General features: G+C 49.8%; 1 protein-coding gene across 1 annotated transcript in view; it reads right to left on the bottom strand.

The window, feature by feature from the left end:
• Nucleotides 1-13,407, bottom strand: part of NECTIN1 (nectin cell adhesion molecule 1) — a 123,810-nt gene extending 110,403 nt beyond the window's left edge. The window contains exon 1 of the mRNA XM_066639609.1: nucleotides 13,326-13,407. Coding sequence (XP_066495706.1) covers nucleotides 13,326-13,407 — 82 coding nt within the window. The remainder of the gene's footprint in view (nucleotides 1-13,325) is intronic.
• Nucleotides 13,408-13,531: the final 124 nt, after the last annotated feature.

Genomic DNA, 13,531 nt, shown 5'->3' with positions numbered 1-13,531 from the left:
GGTAAGCCAGGAGGCTTGCGCTGCATCCAACACAGGTTTGTTGGCTGCAGCGGCTCAGCCAGGGGCAAGGGGAAGCTCTTCCCCTTACCCCTGGGTAAGGGCTGCACGCCCCAATGGGTCTCCTAGGACCTGCGCCACCTCTGGAGGTGGCGCAATTCCAAGGAGAGCGGAGCAGCTGGAAGCCGCTCCGTTCTCTCTGGGTACAGGGGTTGGGATCTGGCATAACCGCCGGGTCCCAGCCCCGCCCCTGGCTCCCTGCGCACCCGCCCATCACCCGCCCTCTGCCCACCCAGAAACGCTCCCTCCTGCCCCCACGCCTACCTTTGCTGCTTGTGCCGGCGCAAGTGCGCCGACACAAGTGGCTGTGCGGGAGCCACCGCGGAGGCTTCTGCCTGCCTCAGTGCATTGGCGCATCTGAGTGTGCCGACACGGCTCCCGCCCATGGAAGCGCAAATGTGCCTTAAGACACGTTTGTGACACTCCAGAGCCTCCTATGCTGGCGTAGCTGCTGGTTAGGATTGCGCCCTCATTTGTTCTTTAGCCAATTGTGGCACCTCAGCACCTCTTCCATTCTGATGCATGAATTTTCCAAAACCTTTTCTGTTTCATTTACAGAAAAGAAAATGCAAAAACCCTGGAGTTGCCTTCTGCCAGATGTAAGGGAGGGCACCAGGATGTAGGTCTCTTGTTATCTGGTGTGCTCCCTGGGGCATTTGGTGGGCCGCTGTGAGATACAGGCAGCTGGATTAGATGGGCCTATGGCCTGATCCAGTGGGGCTGTTCTTCTGTTCTTAACTACAATTCCCAGGAAGCCTTGCAGGTATTCTTGTTAATCTGGTGTGCTCCCTGGGGCATTTGGTGGGTCGCTGTGAGATACAGGGAGCTGGACTAGATGGGCCTATGGCCTGATCCAGTGGGGCTGTTCTTCTGTTCTTAACTACAATTCCCAGGAAGCCTTGCAGGTCTTCTTGTTAATCTGATGTGCTCCCTGGGGCATTTGGTGGGCCGCTGTGAGATACAGGAAGCTGGACTAGATGGGCCTATGGCCTGATCCAGTGGGGCTGTTCTTCTGTTCTTAACTACAATTCCCAGGAAGCCTTGCAGGTCTCTTGTTAGCTGGTGTGCTCCCTGTGGCGTTTGGTGGGCCGCTGTGAGATACAGGGAGCTGGACTAGATGGGCCTATGGCCTGATCCAGTGGGGCTGTTCTTATGACAACCAGGCACACCTTGGGGTTGACCTCAAAGGAAGAAGAGAGGCACTCAAGACTGCTCCTGCAAACCCCCCATGCTGGCATCACCACAGCTGAGATGGGCTCCACGCACGTCAGCTAATGTGCTTGAGGAAGTGAGCAGCTTTCTAGTCCTCTGTTATTTAATTAGAAAAGGAGCACGCCTCGTGCTGGGTTCCCTCAATTTCTCCTCGCTCTAATGGATTTTGCGTTACCTCATGCAGAACGGCAAACAGATGCACGAGAATGCACAGCCACCAGCCCACAGGCTTTCGGAAGCACACACAGACAGTCCTATGCACAAAAACTGCAGGCTGCAGCACCAGGTGTTGGCCCAATGGACAAGTGGAAACTGGATCCTTGGGGTCCAGATGGGGGCGCAGCTACCTGGAAAGTCAAGTAAACTGCAGAAGCCTCCAGTCTGGTGCTGAAGCTCTGTCACGAGGCATGTTGAGTCATGCAAACGGATCTACGGCGTCACTCAGGTCCGCATCCCCAGCCAAAACAAACCTAAGACCGTAAAACTACATTTGCTCACATGCAAGCCCTGCTACCCTTCCCTCTCCGCCCCTGTTGTTTCTCACACTGCAAGCTCTGTGGGGCAGAGACTGAATAGCAAGAACAGGCTGCTGCTGTTGTTGGGAGCTATTTTTTTCCTTTTTTTTTTTTCCTTACATAACCACAAAAATGAATCATTTATGAACAAATACATTCATGAAGAAGAAGAATTAAGGCAGCAAGGGACTCATTTTCACGTAGGGAGACACTGAACCAAATCTGGCCCACGTGAAAAATCAACAAAGGCTTCCATCTCAGAAATGCAACCATTGCGACAACATAGTGTAAAGGACTGGGGGGTATTTCAGATTGTCTTGGCTGCTGATATCTACTTGAAATGTCCATCCATATGGCAAAATTGATCATAGATGGTCTATCATGCTATAACTTTTTTATTATTATTATTCTTGACTGTCTATACATTTAACTAGCAACCAACCAACCAAATATTCCTGAGCAGCAGCAGACCGGTCAAGGAGGAGGATCAGGACTTGAACAATTGGAGCCAAATGGTCTTTGGCATGGAGCCAGCTCAATGCCCGGAATCTCCCAGAACTGTCCACAGGCCGTGGGTGCCACCCAGGACTGGAGCAATTGCACAAACCACCCCAGAAATTGGGGTGAAAACTATTTTGACAGAGGCTAACAAAGCCGGGTTTGAGGCATGGGGTTCCACCAACTGCAAGGGATCCCGAACAGGTCCTCCTGAACTGGGTTGTGTTCTGGAGAATCCTGGGTGAGGAGCAAAATCTGCTCAGGATCTTCGAGAGCTGCACTCACCAGACTTGTGACTGCTGCATATGGCAAAAACTGGAAAACAGTCCCCAGTCAAACCAGCACTTACCGTTCCACTGTGCAGCACACTAGAAGCCCCTCCAACCACCACTGCACAACACTCTGGGTAACTATGTCTGTAGCCCACCGTTCCAGTAGGCTTTGCACCCGGATTTCCGGGTAGATGCAACTGTGGAGAGGGTCGTGCAATGGTGGTCAAAGGGGTTTCTACTGAGCAGCATAGCTGAATGGTAAGCACCGGGGAGGAAATCAGAGTTGCGCTAGATCTGGCTTGCAGGCTGCAGTTTGGTTTAACACGGTTCTATAGGGAAGCAAAAGGGTATTGAGGTGGAGGATCCAGGGAGATGAAAGACTGAGCCAGACCTTTGATCTTCCATGTCTGGCAAGGTCTAGCCTACAGCACATCTTGGACAGGGCCTTTCTGATTATTGAATATCCAAGATTCTTTGAACCTGATGACACCAGGGATTGGATCAGTGGCCTCCTGCTTGAAAAGTACGTTCTCTGCCAGAGTGACAACACTTGCCCATGGGGAGAATTGCACAAGTCACACTAGAGTAGTTCTGGCATCTCCTGACATCTGCCAAATGTTTCTCACAAGGAGAGGCTCCTTCCAAACTCACTGTAGGAGACACCACCACGAGGACACCTCTGAATCCCTCAGTGATTAGGAGGTTGATGAGCTCCACTTGGTTCCTCTTTCCATCTCTTTCCTGCACAGCCTGCCACACTCCCCCCACTCCATTTCCCTGCCCTGGCCACCTTGGGCCTAACCCACCCACTACTCACCTTGCCACACCCTGGCAAGCCAGACATCTTGATGACACAGCACGACTGAGACTGAGCCTCTTTCTCTCCCCCTCCCCTCCCCAGGCTACAGCTGTTCCACAGAAGTGCAGCCAATGTCTGTTCCCTCCTGGCCTCCTCCACCTCTCCCTCCTTATCTCCTCTTGCTATCTAGGTTTTTATGCCACACCCCCCGCGGGGCACTATCTGGCTTATTACCCAGCCTGCATTAATCATGGCACAGGGAGAAAGGGGAAGGGAAAAAAAAGCAGACAGAGGGAGACGAGGTGCCACCGGCTAAATCAGGCATGGGAAAGCAGGTCACTTCAGAGCGAGCTCTTCTGGTTCCTCTTCTGACTCAGCTTGGGTGCAAGAAGTTGCCTGCAGGAGCCTTCAAAGCTGATTAATGGCAGCACAATATATATAATGCAGCAAACTCCCAGATTATCAAGGAAGAACAAAGCCTCGGATACAGCATCCTGACTCTGCTAAGGTCACTGGTGCTCTTATCCAATGATTTGGCACTGAGGAGAAAGGTTGCCCGCATGTTCCATCATGCCCACTGCAAACTTTTTTCCACTCCCTGCTCAAGCTCTGAATGTTCCAACTCCACCCCTGTCGCCTTGTGCAAGGATCTCAAACAAAAGTCACTGTTATCTAGGAGAGAGGAGGAGTATGCATCTTCATCGAGGAAGCTCAGGAGAGGGGCTCTGCTCTGGATCTCATATACCGGGGGGGGGGGGTGTTTGCAGAGAAAACTCACATCTTCTCCACCAGGAGTGGAAAGGAACTGCGTTCCCTGTGGGCATTTGGGGGGCACATTTGTTCAAGACTAGAGGCTGTTCCAGACATGGTAAGGGAGCAAACTCTGGTGTAAAATCCATCAGATAAGAGCACTTGTCCAATGCGCATGTTAACCGTGCTTGCTTCATTCATACATCACACTCTCACTGGGGTCAAATAGTGGACCCCAGGCTAAACCTAGTGGTTGGTGGATTCCAACACAATGGTTGGCAACCTTCAGTCTCGAAAGACTATGGTATAAGCCTACAGCACCCGGCATTCCCAGGCGGTCTCCCATCCAAGTACTAACCAGGCCTGACCCTGCTTAGCTTCCGAGATCATGGTATAAGCCTACAGCACCCGGCATTCCCAGGCGGTCTCCCATCCAAGTACTAACCAGGCCTGACCCTGCTTAGCTTCCGAGATCATGGTATAAGCCTACAGCACCCGGTATTCCCAGGCGGTCTCCCATCCAAGTACTAACCAGGCCTGACCCTGCTTAGCTTCCGAGATCATGGTATAAGCCTACAGCACCCGGTATTCCCAGGCGGTCTCCCATCCAAGTACTAACCAGGCCTGACCCTGCTTAGCTTCCGAGATCACGGTATAAGCCTACAGCACCCGGTATTCCCAGGCGGTCTCCCATCCAAGTACTAACCAGGCCTGACCCTGCTTAGCTTCCGAGATCATGGTATAAGCCTACAGCACCCGGTATTCCCAGGCGGTCTCCCATCCAAGTACTAACCAGGCCTGACCCTGCTTAGCTTCTGAGATCATGGTATAAGCCTACAGCACCCGGTATTCCCAGGCGGTCTCCCATCCAAGTACTAACCAGGCCTGAACCTGCTTAGCTTCTGAGATCATGGTATAAGCCTACAGCACCCAGTATTCCCAGGCGGTCTCCCATCCAAGTACTAACCAGGCCTGACCCTGCTTAGCTTCCAAGATAAACATTTTATGCATGTAAGTGTATGTGTGAGTGAGAGTGAGAGAGAGATTTCTCATCAACATTGGGATTGGTTGCTTTACAGAGGTGAAAATAGGGTAAGTACATGCCACAGTGAAGCTCAAATGATCTCCTTTCAAGGGCCAGTTTCTGCCAAAAAGACCCAACATCATTGTCGTGGAACCCAAGTACATTGCAAAGGAGTCTGGGACATGTACTAAGGTGTCCACTCAGTTGATGTGACCACAGCCAGGCCTATTGGAATTCAACTGTTGAATGGAAAGGGCAATGAAGACTACACTCAGCACATTCCTGTAATAGTGCACTGCACACTGACAACACAGGCAAGAGTTTTTATTTGGGGGGGGGGGGTTGATAGCCCACCATGACTGATCTTCTCACTGGGGAGCCCCAAAAGCTTCCAAGACACCTCCAAATAACCCAGAACATAGTGTGAAAACAGCCTGATTTCGAGTGATACAAAGAGAGTGAGTAACTCTCTGTAGACACACAAAAGAGATGGAAAAGTAATGTGCCTGAGTAACATATGCAAAGAGTAGGCAGGTCTCAGGCTGGCAGGAACTACTTGGGGGTTCACTAGACAGAGGCAGGAACAAATTGTGAGGTGCTGGAGAGGGGGCTGCTCAGGTGAAAAACAGTGATTCAAAGGGTGAAGTCGATTATCTGCTGCATCCAGTAACCCAGACACCTGGGTTACTTGCCTATCCAAGTACAAATCTACATCTTGAGTTAACACAGATGGAAGAGCTGAACAGAATATTTAGGTGTGGGGGACGGGCCTCCTGTTGCTGCTGCTATGAAAAAAATCAGGAGATAAACTCTTGCTGATCTACTAGTCCAGGAGTGTCCAAAGTCTTTGGCAGGAGGGCCACATCAGTTCTCTGACACTGTTTCAGGGGCCGGGGGAAAAAGGAATTAATTTACATTTAAAATTTAAATAAATTTACATAAGTTTACATAAACAAATATATTAAAGATGAACTTATATGAATGAATGAAGGTCTTGCAATAGCTCAAGGCCTATAAAAGGCCTTGCACAAAGCAAGGCTGGCCTTTCCCTTGCTGCCACTACTGCATCACAGATGTGAAACAGCAAGAAGTGGAGGGAGCCCTCGTCTCACAGCTCATGTGAGAGGTCATACAGTTGTCCTCACGCTGTGAGCAGTTGCATCAGGTCACTGTGGGCTCCAACAAATCTCTGGAGGGCCAGAGGCTCATTGGAGACTGGGGGCTTTCTGAGGGCCGCATTGAGAGGCCTTGAGGGCCACATGTGGCCCCAGGGCTGGGGTTTGGGCACCCCTGTACTAGTCAATCCAAACCTATCAGCTGCCCACTCCCCACCCCAATACAAAGCATCTCACACCATTCAAATGAGAAACAGCAATGTCTGTATTTGACACTATGGGTGCACTTCACTACGGGTGCCATAGTACAAGAACACACCTTTACACCCATGAACAGATTGCTCAGGTGCTAAATGAGCACAACGGCCTTTGCATATGCTCTTCTCACTGTCTCCACTATCTTCATCTTCCTCCCCTTGGTCTGTTGTCTTGCCGCTCTGTGAACACTGAGAAAGTAAGCTCACTGGGGCAGGGACCTGGCATCTGCCCTCCGCTTATGCTACTCTGCCAAAGCAGCAGCTCTGGATCAAGAACACTCCTCCCCCACCCTTGGCTCAGCACTGCCTTGCTCCCAGCACCGCCCCAACAGGTACACACCTCGTCATCGCTGTAGCCACATTTGATGTGTTTTAACCTCCGGTTCATCATAATAAGGGCTTAATCTGTGCCAGGGATCAGTCCTTGAACCGGTTTTAGCTGCCATTGCTTAGCCCTGAAATATGGGAAGTAATAAGAAGTAATAAATAAGGGCTGTGTCTCTGAGCATGGGTAGAGTAACTTTCCCACACCAAGGGATAAACAACGTTCACCCTTGCACTGAGGACCACTGGTTCCAGGCAGGGCTGGGAGCCAATCAGAACTCCTGCCTTTCTCTTCTTCCGCTCTCTGAAAAGAACCACTGATTGTAATTCCTTGTGGTTTGTCCAGGCCTTAAAAGAATGCTTTTACTTTGTGCCTTCCCCTAAGGCTGAGAACAGGCGACAAGCTTGAGTGTCGTTTGTAGCGGCAGCCACCACCGCTGTCTTGCAGGGTCCCTCATTTTCTTCAGGGAACCCACAGGGAAACTGAGGCCAAGACAGCCCTCTCCAAAGGCTAGGTTGCAAGTTCTAGGCTGAGCTGGGTAGCAGCTTTACCCAAATGCGACCAGAAGCTGCCTTGGGTATAAATGAAATAAATATCAGTAAATCACAGCTAACTGTTTTGCCAGAACAGCTGGGCAGTTACACACACGATGGCAAGAGTTCGTTTCCTCTTGCCCCTACTCACACCTGGGTTCTGCCACAGGGCTAGAGCATGTGCTCACATTGAAATGATGAGTAAATTCAGTTTCAGAAGTTTTCAGATGAGCCCATCACGATGGTACACAACAGCCTTGCTTTTTGTTGTACAGCCCTTTTTGGACTCAAAACTTTAAAACCTCCAACAGGTGCCCTTCTCTGGGACCCCCACCTCCAAAGATGAAGTGGGCAACAGCAATGTAGAGGAGACAGCCTTGCCTAGTAGCAGGGCTCCCATAGTTCTTCATGAAAAAAAAAAAAATGAAGGGGGCATAGATACTAGCCTCATTCAGGCACCGGTCTTTGAACGGATCATCCGTGATGGGTTGCTTTAATAATTTCTGCCACCTTACAGCTTCTGAGTATTTATTCTACTGCTCTGCATGATGCCGGCTGCACTGCTTGTCTCCATCTCTTCACCTCTTCAATTTTTCTGTCTATTTTACTATTAGAGGCCAGTGCCTAGGACTGGGGATTTCATTAGGCCTCTGTGATTATGTTATGATTTAACACACTCTTGAACGGTATTGTTGGACTGGTAGACAGATGCTTTGGCAGACTGCAGAGTAGGAGAGCAGCAAACAGAACCTTAACACAAGCAAACAAAATTAACTCCTGGGAAGCTCGACTTGGTGTCTATCAAATGAGACAAAGGACCATGTCACATACTACGTCTTTTTTTCTCCACATAAAAGCATCTTCCACAAACAAGGTTATAGTAAAATTCCAAAATGTTGGAGCTGTGCACTGCAAGTTAACTGGACTGGTTTTAGCTCATATCAAATTTTCAACCCTTTGATTCCAGGCCTGCTGCACCTTTAATTAATATGAGTGATGTCGGTTGCTAGGCATGCAAATAGGTCTGAGGTGACGATGAAGATTGGTGTAGCGGCCACCAATGGCTTCCCAAAGCAGGGGAATGCAACCAATGTCCTCTGTACAGTTCCAGGATGGGGAGCAAACATCTGGAGGGGAGATTTTCCAAGGGAAGAATTGCAGGTTCTCCAAAATACGGTGCAACACTTTCTTCTCTTTCACAGCTTTCAGACATAATCTCTCTCACTCATCCAGTAAAGTGGCTCAGGAATGAAGATACTCAGCAAAGTGGTTCAAGAATGAGGATATGCAGACTCACAGCCCAATCCTATGCATGTCTACTTAGAAGTAAATCCCTTTATGGTAAATGGGTCTTACTCCCAGGAAAGTGTGCATAGGATTGGGCTCTCACACATTTATGGGACACTAATGCAGAGAATGTGTTCAAGAATGGTGTACAGGTGTCCACTGCGTATACACGTTAAGGCAAACAGGTCTGCAGCTACACAGTATGCTATGCACAGAGTGATCAGATACAATGGAGAACAGAGTGCCTATACCTTTAACCATTGTATAGAAGAGAGAATTTTGGCAGCTGCAACTCAGCATTGAAGAGTTTAAGAAGTGGCACCTGCCAATATTTCCTTGTCTATACAAAGGTGTAGGAACTCTGTTCTCCACTGCATCTGGTCATCCTAGCTACGCATCTGAAAAAGGAACCTTTTATTTATCTTCCAAGTCTGTGCCTCGGTTCCTAGCGTACCACTGCACCTATGTCATTGTACTGGTTCCCACCAGTGAAAACACCCAAGATGCACATCCATGCATCCTTTCAGAACCAGGATGCACCTTTAACTGGCCTTCGGACTGCTTTAAGGACCACGCACTACTGTATCTCCACCTGCACCCATTTCCATGACAGGTAAATAAGAGACAGGATAATCTTTCTATCAACAGTTAAAACATCACTGCTGGCATTCCTGAATTTCCCAGTCTGGCTCCCCTCTCCAGATGCTTCACAGCCACATTAGCATCCCACATGCATCCAGGCACTGCCTTCTACAGGCTCCACAAGAGAAAGGATGTTGGCTGCACCATCGACGGCAATAACATCTGTTATGGGTTGTTAAGCTAAGCGCAGTAAGGCATATTTGTTGAACAGGGCTGAGTGTGGTTTATAGAGAGATCCTTTATCACTTTTATGGCCCCCCAAAATTACCCCTTTTATTTGCAAACAAGAAAAAAGCAAACACTGTACTAAGGAGAGGCAGGCAAACTGGATAAACAAACAGTATGTATAAAAAAAACAAACCACCATGTATCTCTGCATTGGAGCTATGTACATTAACAACATTTGAGAAAAGGCGGGGGGGAGCTTAAGATCAGCTTGCTGTTTCTATCGCAGCCTGGATGAGTCTGAGATCAGATCCATTCCCTCTAGGAAATGAGGAAAAGAAGAGAGTATCCCCTGACCTAGTGAAACCAAAAGATGAGTAATTCACTCTGAATTCTCCCACCTTCTCCCTTCCTTCCACCTGGTAAACAAGACAACTACATCAGATCTGGCACCTACATATATACACAGGCACACACAAATCATTTCATTGCTGCCTTATTGTTAACTCATGGACAGCACAGCTGCAGGATGCTGTTTTTCGGTTAGAAGTGAAGCAAGGTCTGCATTTCGTGTGCCATGTAAACACAGGCAACACAGTCACACATATTTTAACAAGAACTACAGGTGCCAAAAATGTATTTGATTTGAATGAATGGAGAATGGAGTCTAAACTCACCTGCTCTTGTGAACAGATGTGGTCTTATCTCTTTTAGAAACATCTTCACTGCCTCTCATCTTGTTCTTGAGGCCCAATTCAAGGCCGCTGGTGCTTACTTCTCAAGCCCTCAATGACTTGATGAGCCCCGATAACACGGTTCCCTGCTACCAAGTATTTCAGATCTTCTGATGTGGCCCAGCTCTGGGTTCCATCATATGGGGAGGCCAGATTATTCTCTCCTAATTGCAGGGCCTTTCCTGCAGCAGCCCCAATGCTCTCTCCCAGAAAATATCATACAATCAACTGCCTGTTGGCTTTTCGGGGGCAGGTAAAAACATCGCTCATTCGGTCAACCTTTGAAAAGTGACTGATGGAGGCTGATTTTCCCTGTGCCATCATATTTTGGAGAGGGTTGAGTGTTTTTAATATGTACATGTATCTACTGATACTCAATGGTATTTTTTTCTCCTAATGAGAATATGTGTGTGTGTTTTTAAGAATAACCTCCTGATCCAAGCTGCCACTCTCCCAAAGGCCACTACACAACTCCCCTTCTGCTAGCAAGACTGGTGACTGGGGCATTCTGAGCAACAAACAGAACTGAATTCACAACTGTAATAAAGTCTAAGAAGGTAAAGAACACACTTGCTCACAAAGTTTTCCTTGCATCTTCCAAGCCAGTTTTCTCCATTACGGTCAGCATTCAGACTAGCCATTTTCAACCACTGTGCTGTGGCACACTGGTGTGCCGCGAATGGTCCCCAGGTGTGCCGCTGGAGTTTGGTGGAGGGTCATTTATTAATAGGACCATTGGGGGATATGAGCACCCCACCAACTGCATGGTGTGCTTTGTCAATTGTCCAAAAACTGATGGTGTGCCTTGACAATTTTAGTACCTTGTCAGTGTCCCATGAGACTAAAAAGGATGAAAATCACTGATTTAGGCTGTAATGTCCTTGGGGCAGGGACCTTCCCCTTCCCTCACAGAATTATCTCATGCGCCATGCATATCCACGATGCCGAACAAATCATGAACAGAAGAAGCGAATGCCCTTCCTCGCTTTGCGCCTGTTCAATGCTCCTGACGCATATCTGCACATAGAAATTCCTACTCCAGTTTGAAATGTGTATGGGGATATCAGAAAATCTCAAAGAATGTCCCTTGAATGTCACAGATGGCTCTAAAATTCCTATTTGACATTTTGGTGACTTTTGGCAAACCCCAAGCATGTCAGCACTGAAATTTCAAAGACAAACCTGGAGCTCCGAGCAAAGGCAAAAAAAACCATTTGGTACATAAATAGCACATTTTTCCCTGCTCTTTAAAACACATGATATTCCCAGGAAGCCTGCTTGCATAATATTGATTCTTTCTCTTTGGCAAAAAAAGGGAGAGTAAAATCTCAACTCTGTGTGGATGAGTATGTGCTGCACTTCGATGATCATCTTGGAGAATAAATTTCAATTCATTCAAGTGTACAGAAGAAAAAGGCAGAAGTTGTCAGGCGCTGGACATTTTTCAGTCCAAATTTGGAGATGCCTGCTTCGTCAGGCCTCCAATGTGAGGTTCCAGACTCTGATCATTAAATAATGCTGCCCCACAGTCGCATCCCTAGAGGGTTAATTTCCTTTCAGAGGTCCTGCTAAGGCTGCTGTTGTCACCTGCGTGCTTCCAACTCAGACTGCTTCTCTCTTTCATCTCACCTCTCTTTGGAATTGCCCCTCTCCTGCCCTTCCCTTTGCTCCAACCACCAACACCCCCCATTTCTGTAGGTTTCCCCAAGTTCGCATTGGCCCACGCAGTCCTTCCCACCTCGGAGGAGCCTGCCCCCTGCTGTCCCAGCAGTGCAGCACAGAGAGCCAAGCCAGGATTCCTGCTTGCCAGCTGCCACTCCAAGTGGGCATCAAAAAGCCATCAGAGAGCAGGTCCAGGGTATCCACCACTCCCCGCCCCACTGCCCAAGCCACTCCACCAAGGGACTTTTCCCTAGGCTCAGCAGCTGCTGCCCACGGAATGAGTCACAGGTGCGGCAAAACTCAGCCACCACAGAACCCCACAAGCTGCCAGCTCTCCCAGGCAGATGCCTCCTTCGAGTGCCTCCCCTTCTCTTTGCCCACTGCAGAGGTCCCTCTCCAAAAGGCAACCTCTCCCACTGCAGCACACACCAGTGCTTTCGTACCCCTGCAAGGAAAGCTGGCACAGCGGACGGGGAGGGGGAGGAAAGCAGCACTACAAACACATACACGCGCGCTCTCTCGGGATGGCCATGGTGCCTAATGAATGGCCACAGCCCAGAGAGTTCTGTTTCCTCCAAGAAATCTGGTTTTGGTGTCCTGATTGCCTCTTCTAGGCACACCAACCAACCCGAGTGCTTTGCGACTGTTCTTTCTCCCGTGGCTCCTATCCCCCCAATCCCCCACCAGTTCCTCTGGACAGCCACCTCCTGTCTTCTTGGGAACTTGGTTGACCCACATCCAAATTAATCCACAGATTCCGGAAGAGGCAAAAGAACCAGACAGAGCCTTGTGTTGGCTCAAGGAAGGTGGCCAGAAGGCTCACTTGAGCTGGCCAAGCTAACCAGTCAGACCAGGGCACCAATCACAGAACCATGAAGGGTTCTCCAACTGCCCCCAACCAGAGGTGGATGGTGAGAAGATCCAACCTCAGGAACAGGCTGCAACCCAGTCACACTGGTGGTGATGGTGGTGGTGGAGAAAGAAGCTGAGGGTGAAAGTGACCATCAAGACCCCCCACAGCATCCCTCCGCCTACTCTGAACCAGGAGACAGTTCCTGAAGGTGGGGGGGGGCAGCTTCGCCCTCAACCACCCCTCTCCTGCAAGTGGGCATCTATCCCATCCTTGCCAGCAGGCAAAGGAGGCTGGTTGCTGGCTGTGGGTGCGATCCACGACCCTGTCTGGGAAAGGAGCTTGCAGGGATCTGGAACCCAGTACCCAAGACCTTCCCTGGCACATCACCACCAGGGTAGCTGGCCCAGCCTTCCCAGGCTGGGGGAATGCCCCAGCATCGCCTCCAGCACCAGGCACCTTCCCCTCCTCCACTTTCTCACCCATCTGGGCGCGCACACAGGCTACAATCCCAGCCACACTTTCTTGGGAGTATGCCCCATTGACTACAGTGGGACCTACTTCTGAGTAGACGCGCACAGGACCGGGCTCACACACCGCCGAGCCAAAGTGAGGGGCGATCACTCACCTGGGAGGGAGGCCAGCGCCGTCAAGCACACTCCGGCCGTCCACCAGCTGCCCAGCCAGCCCTGCTGCGCTTCCCGAGCCATCGGGGGGGTTCCTTGGAGGGGGCTGGAGCGCTCGGGAACGGAGGAATCGAACCCAGATCAGCGCAGCAGCAAAGGGGTCCACTGCGAGCAGAAAGCCCCTCGTGGGGAGAAAGTGGGGGGGAGT

Source organism: Tiliqua scincoides, chromosome 11 (genome assembly GCF_035046505.1).
Source record: "Tiliqua scincoides isolate rTilSci1 chromosome 11, rTilSci1.hap2, whole genome shotgun sequence".
NCBI lineage: Eukaryota > Metazoa > Chordata > Lepidosauria > Squamata > Scincidae > Tiliqua > Tiliqua scincoides.
The sequence above is the reverse complement of the archived record's forward strand: the minus strand, read 5'-3'. Positions and strand labels throughout refer to the sequence as shown.